At 49.1% G+C, this 22500-nt stretch overlaps 3 protein-coding genes across 6 annotated transcripts in view; all 3 read right to left on the bottom strand.

Annotated features, from left to right (window-relative positions):
• The window catches only part of stab2 (stabilin 2), a 35505-nt gene extending 25887 nt beyond the window's left edge, over positions 1-9618 (bottom strand). The window contains exons 1-12 of one of the 2 annotated variants that reach the window (XM_035401421.1): positions 9444-9618; positions 7687-7814; positions 7248-7366; positions 5063-5148; positions 3925-3991; positions 3690-3785; positions 3320-3442; positions 2982-3178; positions 2749-2879; positions 2089-2222; positions 1444-1526; positions 881-1030 (exon numbers count right to left, since the gene is read on the bottom strand). In XM_035401421.1, the coding sequence (XP_035257312.1) occupies positions 881-1030; positions 1444-1526; positions 2089-2222; positions 2749-2879; positions 2982-3178; positions 3320-3442; positions 3690-3785; positions 3925-3991; positions 5063-5148; positions 7248-7366; positions 7687-7814; positions 9444-9569 (1440 nt within the window). In that variant the 5' untranslated portion in view covers positions 9570-9618. The remainder of the gene's footprint in view (positions 1-880; positions 1031-1443; positions 1527-2088; positions 2223-2748; positions 2880-2981; positions 3179-3319; positions 3443-3689; positions 3786-3924; positions 3992-5062; positions 5149-7247; positions 7367-7686; positions 7815-9443) is intronic. The other variant, XM_035401420.1, reaches the window with a different exon arrangement.
• Positions 9619-10333: 715 nt separating this feature from the next.
• LOC118218776 (protein Wnt-16-like) lies at positions 10334-17286 on the bottom strand. The gene is made up of 4 exons (XM_035401449.1): positions 16947-17286; positions 16569-16795; positions 15573-15892; positions 10334-15096 (listed from the first exon to the last, which is right to left on the bottom strand). Exons 1-4 carry the CDS (start codon positions 17039-17041, stop codon positions 14632-14634), a joined length of 1107 nt encoding a protein of 368 aa, XP_035257340.1. The 5' UTR covers positions 17042-17286; the 3' UTR covers positions 10334-14631.
• A 3711-nt stretch (positions 17287-20997) lies between these two features.
• The window catches only part of cped1 (cadherin-like and PC-esterase domain containing 1), a 35883-nt gene continuing 34380 nt past the window's right edge, over positions 20998-22500 (bottom strand). For 2 of the 3 annotated variants that reach the window (XM_035402502.1, XM_035402501.1), the window contains exons 19-22: positions 22482-22500; positions 22196-22283; positions 21833-21979; positions 20998-21550 (exon numbers count right to left, since the gene is read on the bottom strand). The exon at positions 22482-22500 is cut by the window's right edge and continues 83 nt beyond it. In XM_035402502.1, coding sequence (XP_035258393.1) covers positions 21317-21550; positions 21833-21979; positions 22196-22283; positions 22482-22500 — 488 coding nt within the window. In that variant the 3' untranslated portion in view covers positions 20998-21316. The remainder of the gene's footprint in view (positions 21551-21832; positions 21980-22195; positions 22284-22481) is intronic. The other variant, XR_004763752.1, reaches the window with a different exon arrangement.

Here is a 22500-nt window from a genome sequence, read left to right on the forward strand (position 1 = left end):
TTACCGTTTACCAGAAAGCCTCACAGTGGCACAACTGAGAATCCCACACTACACAGGCCCAGCAATACGCATGATGTCATCAAGAAGCATCAAGAAGCAGAGTTCTCTTTAGCTGCAAAGCCCTTCTCAGCTTCAGTGTGATGAAGACTGTTCTAATGCCATGGGTTTCACACGCAGTAAACAGGGTGGATATGGGGTGGACACAGTGTGGATATGGGGTGGACACAGTGTGGATATGGGGTGGATACAGTGTGGATATAGGGTGGATATGGGGTGGACACAGTGTGGATATGGGGTGGATATGGGGTGGACACAGTGTGGATATGGGGTGGACACAGTGTGGATACAGTGTGGATAAGGGCTGATATAGGAGCGGTTTATGAGGTGTCTGTAGCAGGAAAGCGGTGGTACAGTGTGGATACGGGCTGATATAGGAGCGGTTTATAAGGTGTCTGGAGCAGGAAAGCGGTGGTTCTCTCCTCTGGCACACAGCAGCGGCTGCGTTTCCTCCCCAGGAGGAGGACAGAGGAAGGAAGCGGTCTGCGCTGAGGCAGCAGAGGAGGAAGCTCCTGTCACACATGTTCTACGCCTCCTCATGTGACTGTAAAGAACGGTCATGTGCAACAACAGCCATCCCTGAGGGGTTATTACAATATTATCTTTGTTGCGACAGACGCCTAACGAGATTAACTCATTCCAAACCATCCTTTTAAATCCCCAAATGACCACTCATTATAAAGTCATCGTTTTCCCAGGTCACGTGATTGAGTCTAAAGGTCAAAGGTGAGTCTCTAAGCTTTGTGACTGGCCGTGCCGAGGTTCCAGTTTGTAACGCCCCAGTGCTCTCACACCCTAAAAGCCCCGCCCCTTCCCCTCTGACCTCATCGGTGGTCACGGCCTCCCCAGACTTCCCGGTCAGGGTGTAGAACACATCGCCCCTCTTCAGAGCCTCCAGGGACAGCTCCCCAGCCACCACGTGCAGCTTACACAGGTACTGAGCATTCATCGGGTCATCCAGCAGGGCCTTCACCTGGTACAGCACACAGAGCACACAGACCAGCACAGCCCCCTTCCGTCAAACTGCTCCATGGCACCAGACATGAAAACTCAGTAGAACTCAGCATCTCTCACGAACATGTGATGTGAAATATACACTTTAATTGGTACTGTTCACCCACAATATAAGTTCAGCCTTTTAGCTTTCCTTAAAGTACAGAGGGAAGCTTAATACTGAAACAGTTACAGTATCTGATTTGAAATCATAAGAGATTGATCTGAAATCAGAATTACTGATAGAAACCCTTAATAGGGAGCTCCACACTCAAACGCCGGTCGATGGACAGTTTCATCATTTTTTCATAAGGCAAAAACAAGTGTTTGGTGTGACGTGCATGTGGTGCGCAGAGCAGGGGAACGCAAACGCAGGGGAGCTGTGTGTCTCACCGATGTGCCTTTGAAGCCCTTGTTTATGGGGATGAAAACAGTGAAGGGACCCAGAGAGGAGAGGGGCCAGGACATGGTGGACTCTGCAAACAAACAGAGAGGGAGGGAAGGAGTGAGAGAGATTAAAGAAGTGAGAGAGAGATGGAAGGGTGTAGCAGAGAGAGGATTGCTGAGTGTGTGTGTGTGTGTGTGTGCGTATAGGTGTGTGTGTGTGTGTGTGTGTGTGTGTGTGTGTGTGTATAGGTGTGTGTGTGTGTGTGTATGTGTGTGTGTGTGTGTCTGTGTGTGTGTGTGTGTGTGTGTGCATGTGCGTGTGTGTGTGTGTGTGTGTGTGTGTGTGCATGTGCGTGTGTGTGTGTAGGTGTGTGTGTGTGGGTGTGCGTGTGTGTATGGGTGTTTGCGTGTGTGTAGGTGTGTGTGTGTGTGTGTGTGCATGTGCGTGTGTGTGTGTGTGTGTGCATGTGTGTGTGTGTGTGTCTGTGTCTGTGCGTATAGGTGTGTGTGTGTGTGTGTGTGTATAGGAGTGTGTGGGTGTGCGTGTGTGTATGGGAGTTTGTGTGTGTGTGTGTATGTGTGTGTGTGTGTGTGTGCATGTGTGTGTGCATGTGTGTGTGTGTGTGTGTGTGTGTGTGTGTGTCTGTGTACCGAACAGAGTGATGGCATTGGACAGCTGCCCGACCCACTGCCCGTTGGGCTCGGTGTTGAGCTCCTGCAGCCGCTGCATGATGTTGCCGTAGCAAAGCTTCCCGTTGCCGATAAAACCCTTATTACACGCGCACCTGCAAGAGGGACCCACACCAGCCCAATTAACCAGGATAAGCACTGCAATACCAGGCCCTATACTGTACACATACACACACACTCACACACGCACACGCACTCGCACTCGCACTCGCACTCGCACACGGGCAATTACACACACACACATGCACACACACACACACACTCACACACGCACACGCACACACACACACTCACACACGCACACGCACTCGCACTCGCACACGGGCACTTACACACACACACGCACACACACGCACAAATCTCTCTCACACACACACACTCGCACACACTCGCACACACACGCACACACACGCACACACACGCACACACACGCACACACACGCACACGGGCACTTACACACGTACACACACACACACACACACTCGCACGCACGCACACACACACACACACTCGCACGCACACACACGCACGCGCACGCACACACACACACACACATGCACACACACACACACTCACTCACACACACACATGCACACACACACACGCACACACACACTCACTGAGCGGTGCCGGGTCCGGTGGTGGTGCAGACGGCGTTGGCGCTGCAGAACCCGGGTATGCAGGCGTCCCTCAGGCTACAGGCCCCAGAAGGCGTCAGGTTCTCAAACCCCTCCAGGCACTCACAGTGAGACTGCGGGAACAGAACCAACACCCAGCCGGATCACAGCTGTGCAGCATACTCGAGTGTGTTTGGGAGTGTGTTTGGGAACGTTCTTGGGAGCGCCGGACTCACCTTCCCGGGACCGTTGTACACGCAGTGGGCCGACTCCGCCGAGCAGCCGCCGAAGTCGGTCTGGCAGGGGTTCACCTCCATGCACACCACCCCGTCGCCACGGTAACCCGCCATGCACGTGCAGGAGTGCTGATTGGGCCCCAGGTGGGCGCAGACTGCCTTTGAGTGACAGACGTTCTGCAGGCAGGGGTTTATGGCTGAGAGAGGGGGAGGAAGACACGTCACTGAGAGATCTCTCTATAGTGGTGTCAGATTGGTGTGTATGTGTGAGTGGCAGGAGCTCTGCTCCACTCAGCAGTGAGGGGCGGTCCTTCAGCCCTGCCCTAGAGGTGACTCACATGTGCACTGGACGCCGTTTCCCTGGTAACCCGCCAGGCACCTGCACTGCAGCTGGCCCGTGAGCGCGTCCTCGCTGCAGCGAGCATTCTGGGAGCACTGCAGGGACGCGCACTCCGGCAGCTCTGGGGCAGAGACAGAGACGCACAGCACGCTCAACACTGTAATCACTACTGCACACAAAACACTCAACACGCTAACACTACTGCACACAACACACTCAACACGCTCAGCATGGTCAGCACACTCAACACGGTCAGCATGCTCAACGCGCTAACACTACTGCACACAAAACACTCAACACGCTAACACTACTGCACACAAAACACTCAACACGCTAACACTACTGCACACAAAACACTCAACACTTACGCTGGTCACACCTCAGGCCTTTGTATCCTGAGAAACAGGTGCACTGCCCATCACCATGGATACCGCTGCTACAGACACCATGGACACAGCTGCAGACTGGAGACAGACAGGCAGACAGGCAGGGTTGTGTGAGGGTTATGAGAGGGTTGTGTGAGGGTTATGAGAGCGTTATGAGAGGGTTGTGAGAGGGTTATGAGAAGGTTGCAAGACGGTTATAACTGTTTTCGGTTCGAACCTGAGCTGCAGGAGAGTCCATAAAACGAGCTGCTGCAGTCCTCACAGGCCGTACCAGCAAACCCTGCCTGTGGGGACCAGGAGACATGAGAAAAGCAGGAACCCTAACCTGACCCTGTAAGCTTCATTAACCTCACTCAGCCATCACCGAGCTTCCACTAACCTCACTCAGCCATCACCGAGCTTCCACTAACCTCACTCAGCCATCACTGAGCTTCCACTAACCTCACTCAGCCATCACCGAGCTTCCATTAACCTCACTCAGCCATCACTGAGCTTCCACTAACCTCACTCAGCCATCACTGAGCTTCCACTAACCTCACTCAGCCATCACTGAGCTTCCACTAACCTCACTCAGCCATCACTGAGCTTCCACTAACCTCACTCAGCCATCACTGAGCTTCCACTAACCTCACTCAGCCATCACTGAGCTTCCACTAACCTCACTCAGCCATCACTGAGCTTCCACTAACCTCACTCAGCCATCACTGAGCTTCCATTAACCTCACTCAGCCATCACTGAGCTTCCACTAACCTCACTCAGCCATCACTGAGCTTCCATTAACCTCACTCAGCCATCACTGAGCTTCCATTAACCTCACTCAGCCATCACTGAGCTTCCACTAACCTCACTCAGCCATCACTGAGCTTCCACTAACCTCACTCAGCCATCACTGAGCTTCCACTAACCTCACTCAGCCATCACTGAGCTTCCACTAACCTCACTCAGCCATCACTGAGCTTCCACTAACCTCACTCAGCCATCACTGAGCTTCCACTAACCTCACTCAGCCATCACTGAGCTTCCACTAACCTCACTCAGCCATCACTGAGCTTCCACTAACCTCACTCAGCCATCACTGAGCTTCCACTAACCTCACTCAGCCATCACTGAGCTTCCATTAACCTCACTCTGTACAGGTGTGTGTGATGGGACAGGTGTGTGTGATGGGAGCAGGTGTGTTCCCTGTACAGGTGTGTGTGATGGGAGCAGGTGTGTTCCCTGTACAGGTGTGTGTGATGGGACAGGTGTGTTCCCTGTACAGGTGTGTGTGATGGGACAGGTGTGTTCCCTGTACAGGTGTGTGTGATGGGACAGGTGTGTTTTTACGGGGGGGGCAAGCAGACACATGGCGTACCTTACAGGCGCAGGTGCCGTTGCCTGATTGGCCGTCTGAGCACACGCCGTTGTTGTTGCAGGGGTTCTGAGCGTTCTCCGGGCATTCTGCAGACGGACGGGCAGACAGACAGAACAGCACTTCCTTAGAGAACACAGTGCTCAGCACTAATCCCTGTGCTCAGCACTAACCACTGTGCTCAGCACTAATCCCTGTGCTCAGCACTAACCACTGTGCTCAGCACTAATCCCTGTGCTCAGCACTAACCACAGTGCTCAGCACTAATCCCTGTGCTCAGCACCAACCACAGTGCTCAGCACTAATCCCTGTGCTCAGCGCTAATCCCTGTGCTCAGCACTAATCCCTGTGCCTAGGACTAACCACAGTGCTCAGCACTAATCCCTGTGCCCAGCGCTAACCACTTTGCTCAGCGCTAATCCCTGTGCTCAGCGCTAATCCCTGTGCTCAGCGCTAATCCCTGTGCTCAGCGCTAATCCCTGTGCTCAGCACTAATCCCTGTGCTCAGCACTAATCCCTGTGCTCAGCACTAACCACTGTGCTCAGCACTAATCCCTGTGCTCAGCACTAACCACTGTGCTCAGCACTAATCCCTGTGCTCAGCGTGTTCCTCCCAGGGCTGGAGTAAGCAGCACTGCTGGAGGCAGGAGAGGCTCTAGGGCTGACCCCTGTGCAGGTCACTGATAACCCCCCCATTATTGGGGTGGGTTTCCTCCCCGGCCGGTCTGAGGGTCTGAGGGTCAGTGGAGCAGGGGGCTGAGCGAGCGTTTCCTCCAGAGCAGAACACTGTGAGCATCAGCACTTTCTGTCCCACTATGAGTCCCGTAAATCACCCCCCCCCCCCCCGCCCCTCTGCTGGGGTCCCGCTCTAACCCCTCCCCCCTCTGCCCCAGAGCTGGAGCCTCTTAATCAGACACTACAAACACAAGGCATACAGTTATTTTGGATGAGCAACATTACACAGAAAGAAATGACCCATACCAGAGGCAAAGCACAATGCAACTGAAAAAAACAATGGCTGAGTGCCATGCTGAAAGGAACATATTAATACATCGTGACAGTAAAATAGTTATTAAAAGCAATGAATAAAAGCACCAGCAATACAGAGGGGGTGAAAGATGAGAAATCAGTAAATGGTTAGTAAAAGCTTTTGTGCTTCATTGTGAGTGGTTAGCAGTCAGGTGGTTCCAGTAAAGCCCCCTGTGACTGAGACACGCTGCTGTACTGTAGAGAGAGGATGGGCTGAACTCACACAGCCAGACTCACTGAGGCACCTACTGCCACCTGAGTCACACACACACGCACGTGCGCACACACACACGCGCGAACACACACACACACATGCACATGCGCGCGCACACACAAGCGCACACACACACACCCACACACACACACACGCACGTGCGCACGCACACACACAGACACACACACACACACACACACGCGCGCGCGCGCGCGCGCACACAGCCGGACTAACTGAGGCACCACCTACTGCCACCTGAGTCATAACCTGGGGAACTGGGTTTAATATGGAGAGCAGGAGCATTCCTGGAAGTACTATAGATAAGAGAGTGATGAAGAATGCAAGAATGCACACACACACACACACACACACACACACACAGGAGCAGGCAGAGGAAGTCCTGGACCTTGGGCCACATGCTGTCAGCACATTCCTGTAAGGCAGAAGGCCAGCGAGGGTGAGGGAGAGAGGGGAGGAAGGACGTGTGCGAGTCCCCTGCTCCACTGCGGCCTGCTGTTTCCTCTCTACACGCACGCTCTGCACTGCCCTGCACCACACATACACACACACACATACACACACACACACACACACACACACACACACACACACACTTCTAACACACACCTGACGGGGAGTTTCCTGTCTCGAGGAGCAGGAGGCAGAGGATAATAACACAAACCCAGTGCCTTCCCCCACTTTCACTCACACAACACCATCCAAGACCACTTCCCTTTCGCTCCTCCAGCACTTCCTTTTGCACAGGGGCATCTGCATCTGGAGCAGCACTACTGGAGGCATGGGCGCATGATGGCCCTTTGATCTGGAGAAGGAACACTGCTGGGGACATGGCTGGGCAGTGTTTCTGTGCCCAGTTGTTTAACTCACCAGCACAGCCGGGGACAGCCAGTGACTGATTAGCATCTCATGTGTTGTTAAACTCACCGATGCACTCCGTGCCCCAGTAACCAGGACAGCACAGGGGCTCCAGGACATCCTTGAAGCACTCGTGCGAACAGCCTTTGATTGACAGGCCCATGTTTTTGGCCGTGCTGACGGTGTACCTGTAAAGCACAGCACCACACAGCCAGGGAAACACCGCGTTAGCAGCTGACAAGCCGGGATTTCAAATGACTACAAAACAAACTGCCACTCTTTCATTCACCCTGACTTCCTGCCTTGTCTGCACGGTGTCTACTCAATCCTGATCCAGGGGGATCATGGGAAACATATGCCAGCCTCAGAGGGCAGAGCTCAAACGCACGTGCGCAGACCTGCGGGCATTTCAGCTAACGGGCGAACGTAAGCACGTGGGCTTGTTTACTCAGCCTGGCTCTCTCTCTCTCTCTCTCTCTCTCTCTCTCTCGCTCTCGCGCTCGCTCACTTGCAGCCGGGCTGCCCGATCCCCGGCCTCCTCTTCTTGAAGCCCTTGGGGCAGTCCACCAAGGCGCTGATCAGGCAGGAGTGGCAGCGGGTCTGTGTGGTCACCGTCACCACCTTGTCACAGCGGTTCTGCGGGGGGGGAGTGCAGGAGTGAGGGAATCAGGTAACACTCTCTCCAAGTGGTCCTTCACAAGAGCACTATAACCCCTACATAAGCACTACATTAACATTCATAAATGCTTGTCATTAACTGCAAATGTGGTGTGGCCTGTCATGTCATCACGGCCGCATTAAGTGACATACTATTAGTGGTTAAAGACAAGGGAATGAAATAAATGTCTACATCAAGTTATTGAAGCTTTTTCATGTTCTTAGAAAAGACTGTTTATAGAACACATTACTCTAAATAAAATGCTAATGAATGCCAGAAATTGTTATGTATGCCCTAAAAATAAATATCCCATATTCACATCCAAGGAAGTCAGACCAACTGTCATATACTGTACCGTATGGCAAATAAGTCCAATAGAAAGAGGCTCCATTCTTAACTGATTTAGTCACAAACTGACAGGTGAAATCAGTGAGGGTTAGTTAGGCTGGGAGAGTGGACTGCAGCCATCTCTGTAAAATGAATGTAGTTTGCTGACAGCAAATGGCAACAAACCAAACCTCCATTGAGTTAAAATACGGTTAGCCACACAATTATGGTAGAACACGTTTCCAACAAACTTAATTGATTGAGAGATTTGCTATGACCAAAACCAGCACACACAGTGGGTCTCCAGGACCAAGGTTGAGAATCACTGAATGAATTCATAACACTTTCAGTGAGCACCGACTCTACCCACTGGAGTTTAAAAGACGCGATGAACGACCTTTCAGATGACCTCTCACCCTTCATTGTTATCATTCCCCACAACAAGGACATCAAATCTGACTCTGCAGAAAGAACATGAGAAGCTCTCTTCCTCTGGTTTCTGTGAGAGAAACAGCCTCCCCGGTCTTTCCGGTCGGACAGAAACACAGGCAGCCTCTCTCAGAGCCGCGTGGCTCTGCGTGTTTACCGCCTAACGGAGCCGCCATTTCTGCATTCTGCAGCTCCAGAGTAAACAGGATGTCCAGAAAGAAACAAATAACGATTGCATCTGTCGGGGGGGCAGAAGCCGACTGATCTCCCAAGCGTGCAGCCACGACCCTTCCTGATCCCTCCGATACCTCTGCAGACGAAGCCTCAGATGCCAAAACCACCGCGTCCCCCTTGGCCCAGAGGCCAGCGCCTTACAGCAGGGCCAGCGCCGCTGTGGGGGGAACACTGCTGCGCCATCCTCCAGCGTGATTGGCTGAGAGATGAGAAGCCCGGAACAGACGCAGGCGGCTTTCACGGGACCCGCTAAAGTGAAGTGCCCGTCGCCGCGGTGACCGCCGGACCCTCGCGCCCCAGAGAGGCTCCAGCAGCAGAGATCAGCAGCACAGGAGCGATCAGCACAGGAGCGAGCAGCACAGGAGCGATCAGCACAGGAGCGATCAGCACAGGAGCGATCAGCACAGGAGCGATCAGCACAGGAGCGATCAGCACAGGAGCGATCAGCACAGGAGCGATCAGCACAGGAGCGATCGCAGTGAGATAAAGAGCATTGTGCCAAGCCTGGTCAGTCTCACAGCATTTAGCACTGCGCCACAGCTGGTCTTAAACACCCCAGGAATGGACCCCCCGGGGATGGGCCCCTCCCGGTGTGGTGCAGCTGCAGCGGGCCTCACCTTGGCGGGGGGAGCGGCGGAGCAGGGTTCCAGTCCCAGGGCGATGAGGACGGCCAGCAGGGTCAGGGTGCCAGGGTAGAGTCTCGTCCTGCGGTCCATGATCGGGCCGTGTCCTCGCACAGGCATCTCGCTGGAGTGTGTGCCCTCTCACTTACCGCCACTGCCTTTTTCAACCCCCCCCCCGCCCCCCTCACCAGCCCGGCCAGGCCAGGCCTCCTTCCTGTGACACAGTCCTGGAGTAGAGCTGGCATCCTCCCCACAGCACGCTGCGCAGCGTCAGCAGCAGGAAGAGGAGGCCGAATACTGGCCGTTTGGTGTTCAAATAAGCGAGGAGAGAATGACAGGATTTCCTTAGATGTAAATTGCTCTCGGTCGGGCGAAAATGCACCCCCCCCCCCCGGCCCCCCCGCCTTCCTGATCTATGATTTGTGCCGCTGTCGTGATCCGTCACGAGTTTTGGGTTCATTTCGTGAGGACCAGCGCCAGAGGTCCCCGGTGTGGACTGGGACAGATGCTTAGTCACTGCTACAGGCAGAGAACTGCCACGGGGTCGACCCAGCGCCGGCCCAACATTCTGAGCACAGAGAACTGCCACGGGGTCGACCCAGCGCCGGCCCAACATTCTGAGCACAGAGAACTGCCACGGGGTCGACCCAGCGCCGGCCCAACATTCTGAGCACAGAGAACTGCCACGGGGTCGACCCAGCGCTGGCCCAACATTCTGAGCACAGAGAACTGCCACGGGGTCGACCCAGCGCTGGCCCAACATTCTGAGCACAGAGAACTGCCACGGGGTCGACCCAGCACCGGCCCAACATTCTGAGCACAGAGAACTGCCACGGGGTCGACCCAGCGCTGGCCCAACATTCTGAGCACAGAGAACTGCCACGGGGTCGACCCAGCACCGGCCCAACATTCTGAGCACAGAGAACTGCCACGGGGTCGACCCAGCGCTAGCCCAACATTCTGAGCACAGAGAACTGCCACGGGGTCGACCCAGCGCTGGCCCAACATTCTGAGCACAGAGAACTGCCACGGGGTCGACCCAGCGCTAGCCCAACATTCTGAGCACAGAGAACTGCCACGGGGTCGACCCAGCGCTAGCCCAACATTCTGAGCACAGAGAAGGACTCTCCACCTGCGGCATTAGCGGTGTGTTTTTCAAACGCTCCACTTCCTGTCTTCCGCCATAACGCTGTTATCGCAGGACCACACTTGACTGGTTTTAACTGTTGAAGTGAAACTTCCCGTCACCCCATTTCATCCCAAACATCAAACACGGAGAGTTCATGGAGGGACAAGAGAGTTTCGGTCCTCACAGGTAAATTTAAATCATTAAACCAGTGGTCAGCTCTTTGAAATTTGAAAAGCACAGGGCAACAAAAGCTTGTTTAAACACCAATGTGAATCAGTCTGAACCCAGGACACTGTTATAAGACGAGTACCCTGCTGTGTGTGCTACTTTGTCTTCAGAGGAAACAGTTTGTCCCTAACTGGCAAACATCACTTCATGATGATGACAGTCAAACTGCGTACTGGCCACAGAGAGGGATTTGACCCCACAGCTGCTGGTGCACATCATCAGCTCAGAACTCTCACTGCTTGGACTTGTCCATCATACGCCACAGAACCCAGATGCGTCCATTATCCCGTTGAACCAAAAGAAAAAGCCTACACTGGAAAATAGACTCCAGCAGGTGCTTCAAGCCTCAGCCTTGTGTTACAAAACAAGAACCTTAAAACTGTACTTAATTTCTCAAATGAGCCAAACATGCTGATAAATCATACACTTTGACCTCATGAATGAATGAGAAAATTTAAACAAACACTTGTACAGAGATTTGAACCCACTGCCAGCAGCATATAAAGCCTGAGTCTAATCAGAGGGAACCCCAGATTTTTAGTAGCCAGCAAGGTGCGTTGGCAGCAGGGAGACGTCATTTTTACTAAATGAACTGACAACCCTGAAATGCAACATGAAAACTGAAAAACACCATAAGCATTTTAATTAATGTTGTTTATCAGAATAAATGTATTTACGTAATAAAATACGTTTCCACCAAATACGCAGAAGCTACATATCGGCCTGCATTAAAACAAGTCTGAATAAATTTTTATTAAGACTTTATTTCATAGGGATGCTCGCGTCGGCTATCTTCCTCTAATGGAAAACACTGGCAAAGGCCACCTACAGTAAGTACTGCAGTTCTTTAAATAATAGCCTACGTCCATACATGAAATTAGCAAAAATGTCTCACCTCAAGGTGATGTAGCTATCTTCGACCTTGAAGAAAGCACCTGTTTTCTTGACGGACAGCATAACGGATAAGTTTAAAGGGGGAATATAAAAATTAAACTGAATTGAATAAATTCGCTAGACCTAGCTTCACTTTCCATAATTTCTTCATCGTTTGAAGTACCCGGCCAAACAAAGGTCTGTGGACAGCCATTTAGCCGGGGAACTCTTCGGCAGTAATGCTTGTGATACAACAGCCCTACAAAAAGTTTGTCTTGCTGAAGCTTAGCTAAATTTTGAAAAGCAATGGCTCCCAACTGTTCCTGGAGATCTGTAGGTTTTCACTCCAACTAAAAATCACCCCTTCATTCAACGGCTCGAGTTCTCGTGGAGCTGATTAGTAGACTCAGGTGTGTTAAGCGTTACAGTGGTGGCCTACAAAAAGACGTAATCACTGTAACACTCAATCAATGAACTACATTATACAATTCAGTGGTTCAAATAAGAACCGACAAGACGGCAGGTCTCCCGGAACAGAGTTGGGAACCACTGCTGGAAAGTTTTGGAATGCAAACAGCCATAGAAACTCAAAGGATTCATTTACTTTTCTCTCCTGCTGAAGAGCAGATATGATTTTCACCGCTGGTAGTCAAATCACCGAACTTTTTCCACTATAATTGGGATCAATGCCCAGCTCACTATTTTGCTGCAGTGGTTTGTCCAGTAGAGGGAGACAAACGTTCGTGTTCTCGATCCTGATTATTGTGTTCAAATATTCGAATTATTCTTTCGAAATGTTCACAAGAAAATATCCACATTGGTCTACAAGCAAAAGCAAACCATCCTGGCAAGTGTGCTTAATAGGAATCTCACTTAACGGGAAAAAAAGGAACCACAGAGGTATAAAATCCATCTTTCTAGGGAATAAAAATATGGCTTTTAAAAACATGGTTCTCTATCTTTAATGTCCACTGCTTGGCCTTGTTTGCCTGTTTTATATCGCTCTCAGCATTAGTTCCAGACTGAGGTCATCTGCCCGTTAAAGAAGCTCACACCATGACACCACACAGCCTAAATGTGTGTACATAAAGATGGCCACCAGCACCCAAACATGAGTTCATCTTACCTTTTAAACCTGATTGATCGACCAGCCTTCTGTAAATAATGAAAAAAGGAGGAAAAAGTTATCTTTGTATCTCTCTATTTCTCTCTTCATCTGTCTGTTCTGTCAATGACATATTCACAGTCCCTTTGCTTCAACATGGAAACCAGGAGATCTCATCATTGACTGGGTAATTGACAACCCAGCAAAGCTACTGTCGTGGGATATTGTTTTCAGCGCTGCAAATACTTCCTGCACATATGAGCGTCTTTCCTGCCCTTAATTTGTCAAAATAGCTCACGGCAAAAAAAACTGTTGTGTCTGAGAGAACTAATTTGACAGACCTCATTCTGTTCTTTCATCCGGGTTTAGTGGATAGATGGCAGATGCTAGTGTATAATGCGCTGGCTGGGAGGTTTTACCAGGAACTCAGTGTTACGTAACTCAAAATCATTCACTTCAAGTACTGAAAGGACTGTAATGCTGGCATATACAGGTGTTATAAAATAATTTATTGAAAAATATTACAAAAAATACAAAAATACATTTGTTCAGCAATAGTTTGCCGTGCTGATATGTTGACCAAAAGATGCATAAAAATTAAGCTTTGTCAATAAATTTCTCTTATTTTTCCAGACTCTGAATTCCATATATTTGTATCACGACCAACAACTCAGTCTTTCAGTCTGTTTGCCTTAAAGTCAGTGGATTCAGTTCCCGCTGTACGCTGTTTCTGGTGTGTTTAAATGGAGGATGAGCTGTTAGTCTTCAGCCCCTTTAAAGAAAGCCCCTGCGGTATTCAGCACTGGTTTGTCACTTCTGACGAGCCACTGCTCCACGCTCAGAGCGAAGAGACGACAGGCGGAGACAGAGGAAGGGAAGAGCCGGCTTTTCACACACAAAAAACCCAGAGGATCAAAGGGCTTTATCTTACTAATACTGGAGCTTCTGATAACCCCACCGCTCACCCCAAACCATGGAACGAACACGGCAAAACGACAGCAAGGTTACGACAGGCATTCAAAAGTAAACAGACTGCTTTAAAAATGTACACTGTCAAACAATGCATGCTTCAAAATAGATTAAATAAAAAAATAATGCCACTTTAAATTGTATATAAAATATAAAAAAGTAATATGTTCATTCCTTAATATGTTAATTTCTTATATATTTTTCTGTCTTGCTGAGTTTATTCTTTAAGAAATTGTACAGACTGAACATGTTAACTTTCCAGAAGTAGCTTAGTTGTCTTTACATAACGAAGCACTTAAAGAAAACCTCCCCTGATTTTAATCTACGTTCGAACATACTGTTGTTTAACTGCAAACTTCAGGCTAAAGATGCTGAAAATCCCCTTTTTATTCATTCCAAACCATCAAACTTTGGATTCTGCAGTATAACATGACTGAATTAATGAATGCTGTGGTTGCGATGTTTAAAAAGTGCCTTAATTCTAATAAAAAAACTTGTCACTTCGTACACCAAATAAAGTCCTGTCTGTAGTACCACGTTGTACCAGAATTTATTTTTTCTACCATAATTTATTTAAGATTTGCAAAATGTAATTTCACAGATTCACTACTAGTCAATTCTTGTGTTCCCTTTTAATGGCATGGCAAAACCACAAACTCACAAATGCTCTGCCCCCAGAGGCACTTCTACCTGATCCAAATCGATCCTTTTAACAGTGAACCTGTCGATCTGCTCGTCTGTGAACCCCAGAGTCTGCGCAAGGGGGACTGCAGTGACATCACAGCCCGCTCCCAGTGGTCTGAGGCGTGGCTCGCTGGGGGAGGGGTTAGAGAAAGGGGCGTGTCCCAGGGGAGGGGCTAGGGAAAGGGGCGGAGCCTCTACTTGCAGGTGTGCACGTCGCTCACGCTCTCGCAGAGACGGCAGCGCACGTAGCAGCACCAGACGAACTTGCAGTCGCAGCGCTGGGCGTGGCGCACCAGGCGCGTGTTGTAGCCCCGCCCACAGCACAGCAGGCTGCAGCTGTCGGGCCCCGGCGACGCCCGGCTGCAGCTCCGCCCCCGCGTGCCCGCCACGCCCAGCCGCCGGTCCTCCAGGCAGTAGTTGGGCGACTTGCGGAGGAAGACGAGCTCGTCGGGCGCCACGGGGACCCGCCGCCGGGCCCTCTCCTTCCTGCGGACGGCGCGCTCGGACCGGCCCTGCACCTGCACCCCCGCCTCGTACCGCTCCTTCAGGAAGACCCCCACCCGCCCGAACGCCGCCAGCGTCCGCCAGCACGTCCTCACCGCGCACGAGCCAGAGACGCCATGGCAGCGACAGGCAGTGGACATCGTCTTGGCGACGGCCTGTGGGAGGGGCGAAAAATGTTGAAAGACCCACAAGCTACACACAAGCAGGCACAGCCGTACACGTGATGAATAAACCCAAGGGTTTCCCTGCCGGACGATGAGCCAGGGAAGATGACATCCGTCACTTGTGTCCGAGTCAAACTAAGTAGTGGTGTTTCGGGAAGGCAGGAGTCAGAGATTTCCAGGAAATGGAAGGAGAGGTAAGGAGGTCTGAGGGACTGAAAGGGGATACTCTGGTTGACCCCTAGATGAGTCGTGGGGGGGGGCGGGGAGGCGAGGCAGATGGGGGGAGGTTATGTTATTTTGTCGGAGCTGAAAGCAGTGAAGGCTGTTGTACTTTAGCCCTGGTGTGGAATTCGCCGTGCAGCGACTGACCAAAGCTACGCAGGCTTCTGAGACTGCCTGACTCACAATCTGTACCCCTCCTCCCTCCCTCCCTCTCTCTATCTCCCTCCCCCCCCACCCCCCCTCACCTGTCGGCCGGCCTCGCTGTTGTGCTGGTTCATGGCGAGCAGGGCGTGTCCGTGCGGGGCGTGGCCGTGCGGGGCGTGTCCGTGCGGGGCGGAGACGTTCCAGGCAGAGCGGTGGATGAAGTGGCGGCTGAGGGCGGAGCCGTACTGGACGTGGTCGGAGCAGCCCCCCCAGTGCCAGCCCCCCCCGCTGGGGGTGCCCCGCCCCGGCAGGCCGCCGTCGCACGCGCAGTCCGTCACGTTCCCCGCGCTGCAGGACCGCGTCACCGCGTGCACCAACCCCGCCGCCATCACCGCGAAGATGAAGGCCGTCTCCTTCGTCCCTGCACCCAGCCAATCATCACAATGCTTTTCAGCCCAAAGGTCCCCAACGCTTTACAATAGCACACCGACTTGGGCTAGGGGTCAAGGGTCACTACTGTAGAAATTGCTTGACGTCCTACAGTCAGAATCACTGCCCAGCTACAGGAACCACGCCCTGCTGAGGGAGAGCTTCAGGCTAACAGATCCCCTAGACTGACCAGATAGTCAGCTCTGTATTCCTCAATTGCAAATTTGCACTAGACTTCTGTCTTCACATTAAAATGTCCAGTGTTAAATCAACTCTTACAGAGTACACAAGACCCTGCTCTGGTAAGACCATATGAACTATGTTAGAGTTGAATTAACACTGGGAATTTTACAGTGTCAAACACAGCTATAAGAGTTTTACCAATAAATGAAGAATAGATCATAAATTTTCATGCAGCCAAAATTAAGGAAGTTGAGTTTACAGGGAACCCCTTGTGCGCATGTGATTATTTTTCATATATCAACAGAAGGTAAGTTAAAACAAATCAGATTTATTATTATTAAAAAACGCAAGTATTTAACCAATCAATGCATCACAATATAAACACCCACAGCTTCAATGGTGAATGCGCAGCATCTAACGATCCTAATGTAACTAGCCTAATTCAAACAGGACTGCAGCCGCCGACGGATCCCCCTGTCACTCACCACTGTTCAGCTCGTATCCGAAGACGGACAGATCTTTGGTGGTGGAACAGTTCCACCGCTCGTGCTTAAACTGCGTCTGGCACTCGGATATACCCAGGCGCGCGCCGTCCTTGATGCTCGGTAAGAGATACGGTTTTCTTCTGCACAGATCCTTCTGTTCGTTCGTGAGCGGTAGACTTTCGCATCCCAGATTCTCAGGCACTCCCGCGGACATAACGCCCAGCCACCTGACACAGACCAGTGAACAGGTTAAATATGCATCTTTGTAGTTTGCTAACTAACCGTGTAGGCTAATGCAGGCTAAATAAATTTATTTTAATGTGAGGTAAAATCACAAAGCATTAACGAAGACTCCGGAATCATTTGCTCATTACTTACATCCAATTTCCTCGACAGAGGAGGGGGCATACCGAAAATAAGACGAGAAGAACCACGCACATTTGATAAATTCCCAAATCAGCACGACCATCCATGACCTTCACATTTATAAGGACACCATGGCGACGCAGCACAAATTCCAGTGATTTGTTTAAAACTTCTTGAGGTTACATCCTAGCCCACTTAATCAGACTGTGGTTTTACCGTTCTGCCCGTAGTTTCATTCAGTAATCCTTTTTCTTGGCATCTATTAAACGACGTGCAGCCGCAAAAGGATCAACCCTCATTCCTTTTACGGAAACAATCAGTTTTATCCTGGTCCAGCGGAATTCAGTTGAACGGCCCCCCCCCCCCCCCCCCCCCCGTACTGACACCTGGACTGCGATTGGCCAGAGTGAATATTAATATTCAGAAGTCTTGACTGTTTGTACGGTAATTTGATGACGTTAGGAATCTTGTTTTTTTACACTGGCTCTTGGGTTGGCCGCGAAGAGTATTGAAGCGCAACTTGGAAAAATACCCACACACAGTCAGAGAACTACGCAAGCGAGACATTCGGAACCCTCTGATAAATCTGTGGCAAAAATACTGCTGCTACAACTACTACTACTACTACTACTAATAATAATAATAATAATAATTCAGGTTGTACTAATAGGCCTATATATTGAAGTTGCAACTTCAATAGAAACAGATTAACACATAAAATAGGCTTCACATATTAACATGAGAAATTTATGAAATGAAATTAAAAAATGGAATTGCTAAAATAAAATATAGGTAATAAAACTTCAAACAATAATTAATCCAACAAAATAATGTATTGTATTATTGTTTTTGTTCAATTAAGTTACATTTGACTGTTATTTCATTTTTTTTTTTTTGCTATTATTGTCCTATTCTTCAATATTATTATTGTAACCTATCTTTTGCCATTGCTGCAGAGTTATTTTGTTATTCGAAATGACAATATTACCGCAGCGCGTAAACTTTGATGGGCAGATTTTGTAACCTCAATTGGACTGTTGCAGTTTTACCTTTTCATTTAATCTGTTTTGTGCCCGAATACTCTCTTGCAAAATTAATTATAAAGGCGGAACCCATTCGCAGTCTCTTTGGGAAACGACCTTAATGTAGTTTAATTCAATGTTTCGTAATAATTTTAATCTTTAATTTATATTCTATTTTTGTGCAGCCTAGGTTTTATCGGGGTGTTCTGACAAAAATATTTAAAATTCTACAATATGAAGACATGCTGCAGTATTAGCCTATCATTTAACAGGATGGAAAGGCCGATATCCGCAACATTTGTAAAGTTTAAGATCAGCAGTGGTGGTCCAAATACACCTCCTAAACAAGCACAAACACGAATAAACACAATTTAACTTATTCAATATATTAAAAAGCGAAAAAAGGTATAAAACAAAACAAGTATGCTGTAATATTATGTGCCCAGGTTAGAAAATAAATTCACGAAATCTTGAGATACCGATGAATTACGTTTTCTGCAATAACATTTCCAGCAAATTAAGAAATAATAGATGCCAATAAATAAATGCATTAGCCTAATAAAAATAAATAAATAAAATCTCACGATTGAGAAAGATAGTGTATAAATCGCGCGGACGTAGGCAGTAAAATGTGACCGCATGTCAGGACCTGAAAATCAGAACAAATGCTATCTAAATTGAAACGCCAATCTTCAGTGTTCATGGACCAAAAAAATCAGTTCCAGAACTTTTTTGCTTTTAAATATACCTTCACACCTTTCTTATTTGTAAAATACTGGATATTTTGGTGACTTTGACAAATTGGGAAAAACTGGGAAAAAACATTAATGGGCTAATTGGCAGACGTAGCCGCTACAGTGCATGAGTTTACTGGCCTATGTATGTAGAGGGGCGTTCATTTTCAGAATACAAACCCAAGTAAGCACATGACAACACGAAGAAAGCATGTTCTACACAAATATTTAAAGTTTCTTCCTCTCCCAAATTAGTGTGTGTTTCTGAAATTACAGATGGAAAATTGTCTGTTTTGACTATCCTTTTTTAGTGTACATTTCCCCGACCTCCGAACGGGGTATGTGTGCGCGTACTTGTGTAAACTACGAATTTCAAAGCACTTCAGAGGACGCGCGGGGAACTGGAATGGGAGAGCGGACTGTATGCAGGTGGGTATTTAATCTCAGTGCCGCCAAAATGATCTTTCTGTGGCTGAGGAGCCCCAACTCAGAAAGATCATTAGCCCAAGCCATATGCTTTTTGCAGCAGAAGTAAATCTATGTAACTTGCAAGGAACTGATCAGGTTGCAGGAAACCAAACTCATAAAACATAGTTAGGCTTTCCCGGGTTTGGCTCTAGGGCTTCCTGGGTCGAGACTGCGGCCAGTCACAGAACTGGGAATATAACGCCGAGTGAATCTGGCGGGGTTTACTACGTGGCGGCTAGACACCTCGCTACTAATGACGTAGTCACCACCAAAAATACCATGCATACGCAGTGCAAAAATGCGTTCATATTGTCTCACGCGCTGAGGAACGAGAGAAAAAAGGTTATTTTGCTTTTTAAATTTTTTTTTACTTCTGTGCATTTGCATAGAATAACTTAAATAATTACTTACAAAAAGGAACATTTATTATGTATTTATTATTGCACGGATACGATAAATGATTGTGAATGCATTCTTACAGACGTACTTTAGAAATTAGATAATTATAGTAATTGCATTTTTATGACGCATTCCTCACCAAGTGCTATGCAGTGATGAGGGTGAAACTCGCCTCGACCACCGCCCACCAATAATGAAACAGACAGGAACCATAGGAAAATATACATTTTAATGTAAGCATGTAGAGCTACATGGACATATTACGCATGTTTTACAGATCAAAACATAAGCTGCCGAATACATTTCCTGTTTTATATGGTATAACGCGCACATATGATCACATTGAAATGAAAAGCGGCTTCAAAACGGCATGTGGAATTTCAGTTATGAGCCGAAGCCAGATCGACTGAAATATTAACCGACTACGTCTAGAGCAACGGAACCATTACGATACCATTCATACTGCTGGAAAAATCACTTTGCATCTGTCGGAATATTAATTTTCAATACGAAATGTCACTCACGCCCCGTGTCTACACACAACACAAAAGGGCTGGGGTCAAATCCAGATTTAAAAGTCTCTCTCTTTACACTCTGACACACAATTGACTTCCTGGATGTTCATTTCAATATACTTCTGTAAAAATAAAATTCTTTATACAACCAATTCCTGGATTGAGCCCAATGGCCTCAACTCTATAATCTTTACCATGCAGCAACCGATAGAACATATAAACACGTACATACAATTAACCATTCTGTAAACATATTTTACTCTGAGCATTAACAAAGGCACATTAATCTGTATAAAAATATATACAAATGTAAAATTATTATATAGAGGCACGATAAGACATTTGTATGACAGTATAAAAAAATTAGCAGAAAGACCTTTGGTTTGGAATACATGAGAAACGTACGCGAAAGATTGAGGTATGCGGGGTTAAAGGAGCGGATTTCACCAGACGTGTGCAGCGTGTCTGTGAAAGTCCTCTTTCACACTGGAAAAACGGCTCTGAGAAGCGCTTTTGGCATCGGAAGCCTACGTAGTGCGCGTGTACCAAGTTCGCACGACGCCCCCAAAACGTTTTTTTTTTTTGCGATGCTGTAACAGCTATAAGGTAACATACGGTAATAGACCTAGCGTTAGCTTTTCTCCCCATACATCTTCATTGTGTATAGCCGCCCCCCATTGTCAAAATAAAATTCCCAGGGATTAGCTGTAGAGATCATATATGCTCCTGTGTTGTGCTAAATTACTGCACCCGTCACAGTTCCCAGAAGCCTCTCACTATCACTGGGTTTAAGAACACTGTCCCATCTCCATGGCAACACTACCTAACTGACCGGCTGGACCAGCACGTGCAATAACGCTGATGGTGGCGGGTGGTGTTTGGCGGGATTGGCGGTGATGTAAATGGTAAATGGACTGCATGATGTTGGCGGTTATATCTGGTGATGATTGGCGGGTGAAGTTGGCGGTTATATCTGGTGATGATTGGCGGGAATGGCTGGTGAAGTTTGGCGAGATGGTCTCACACTCTTGCTAAAGTGTTTGCAGGGCAGTGCCGTAAAGGTCCTCTTTCAGCCGAGTCACCATCAGTTCCCCCCAATCATTTTTGGCTCCTCCCTCCCCATAGGTTTTGACTGGATAATGGAAGTAATACACTCGCTCTCACTCTCTCACACTCTCACACTCTCTCACTCTCACACTCTCACACTCTCTCACTCTCTCACACACAGTGCGGTGCGTAGGCTGTCAGTGGGGCCGCAGGGTGCTGTTTCTCGGGCTGGCGCACAGGCGGCTGAGCAGGATCTCAGAGTAAACCTGGTTTACAGGGCCGTGCACGTGGTAGGGCGAGCCGGGTCCGGGTCCGGGCCGCTGGTCCTGCTGAGGCCCGGCTGTGCTGGGGCCGGTTCTGCCCTCCTCCCCCTGCCCAAACAGCTTCATCTGTCTGTGCAGCGGCGCTGGGGAGGACGCCGGCCTCCCAACCTGCCCAACGAGACCACACAACCTCACCGACTACCCACAATGCACCAGGACTGCGCCATACTAAAAAGCAACATAAATACACTTTTTTTTTTCAGACAGCATTTTATCTGAATAAGCCAAAGCATTATTAAATGGCATGCTGTTGTTAACAGTTTACTTTTAGTAATTCTTACTTCATATGGTAACAAAAATGGCTGACAGAGATAAGAGAAGTGAAATGGGCAGATAAGATGAGGCAGGTGCTGATGTGGGGGAATGACCAGCGCATATCATGGTTGTTACCTCATGGAAATGGCAGGCACACTTCCCCTGCAGGAACTCTTTGTAGCGCCCCATTGTGATGCGGAAGGTGTCAATGACCTCATACCCATAGTGCTTTGCAGCTGTGAGAATGTTCTCGTTCACGCTGTAAAGATCCTGCACTCCACGCTGTCAGTGACGAAAGAAAAAAGGTCTCAAGCTTTAGGTTTTGCTTTCTGCTGAGCACTCATGCCAATGCATTTATCAAGAGCAGAATGTGATGAGCCAATCACAAGAGAGATGTAAGATCAGCTGACAGACAGACAGACGGATGGAAAGACAGACAGACAGACATACAAAAGGACAGTCAGATGGAGAGACGGACAGACAGAGAGACAGACTCACAAGGGACAGTGAGCGAATCCCATCCACCGGAAGATGAAAGCCCATTCCCAGAGACTTTACCACCACCAGGATGTTGAGCAGGTTTTCCCTGCAGGGAACACCAGGTAATGAGGTGAATACACACACACACACACGCGCACGCGCACGCACACGCACACGCACACACACGCGCACGCACACGCACACGCACACACACACGCACACACACACACACACAGGGGAGTTGCTAATGAGCTACTTGAGTAAAGGGACAGTAGCCGTGTCCTCGGCCATGAGGTGCGGTTACCTCTTGAGCACCTGGTGCA

Source organism: Anguilla anguilla, chromosome 19 (genome assembly GCF_013347855.1).
Source record: "Anguilla anguilla isolate fAngAng1 chromosome 19, fAngAng1.pri, whole genome shotgun sequence".
Classification (NCBI taxonomy): Eukaryota; Metazoa; Chordata; class Actinopteri; order Anguilliformes; family Anguillidae; genus Anguilla; species Anguilla anguilla.

Coding starts and splice junctions, on each gene's coding strand:
- LOC118218776 (XM_035401449.1), bottom strand. CDS start 17,041: ATGGATGGTCGTGCTGATTTGGGAATTTATCAAATGTGCGTGGTTCTT. Junction 15,893..16,568: donor CGGATACGAGCTGAACAGTG/GTGAGTGACAGG, acceptor GGCTGGGTGCAG/GGACGAAGGAGACGGCCTTC. Junction 15,097..15,572: donor ACAGCGAGGCCGGCCGACAG/GTGAGGGGGGGT, acceptor CCCCTCCCACAG/GCCGTCGCCAAGACGATGTC.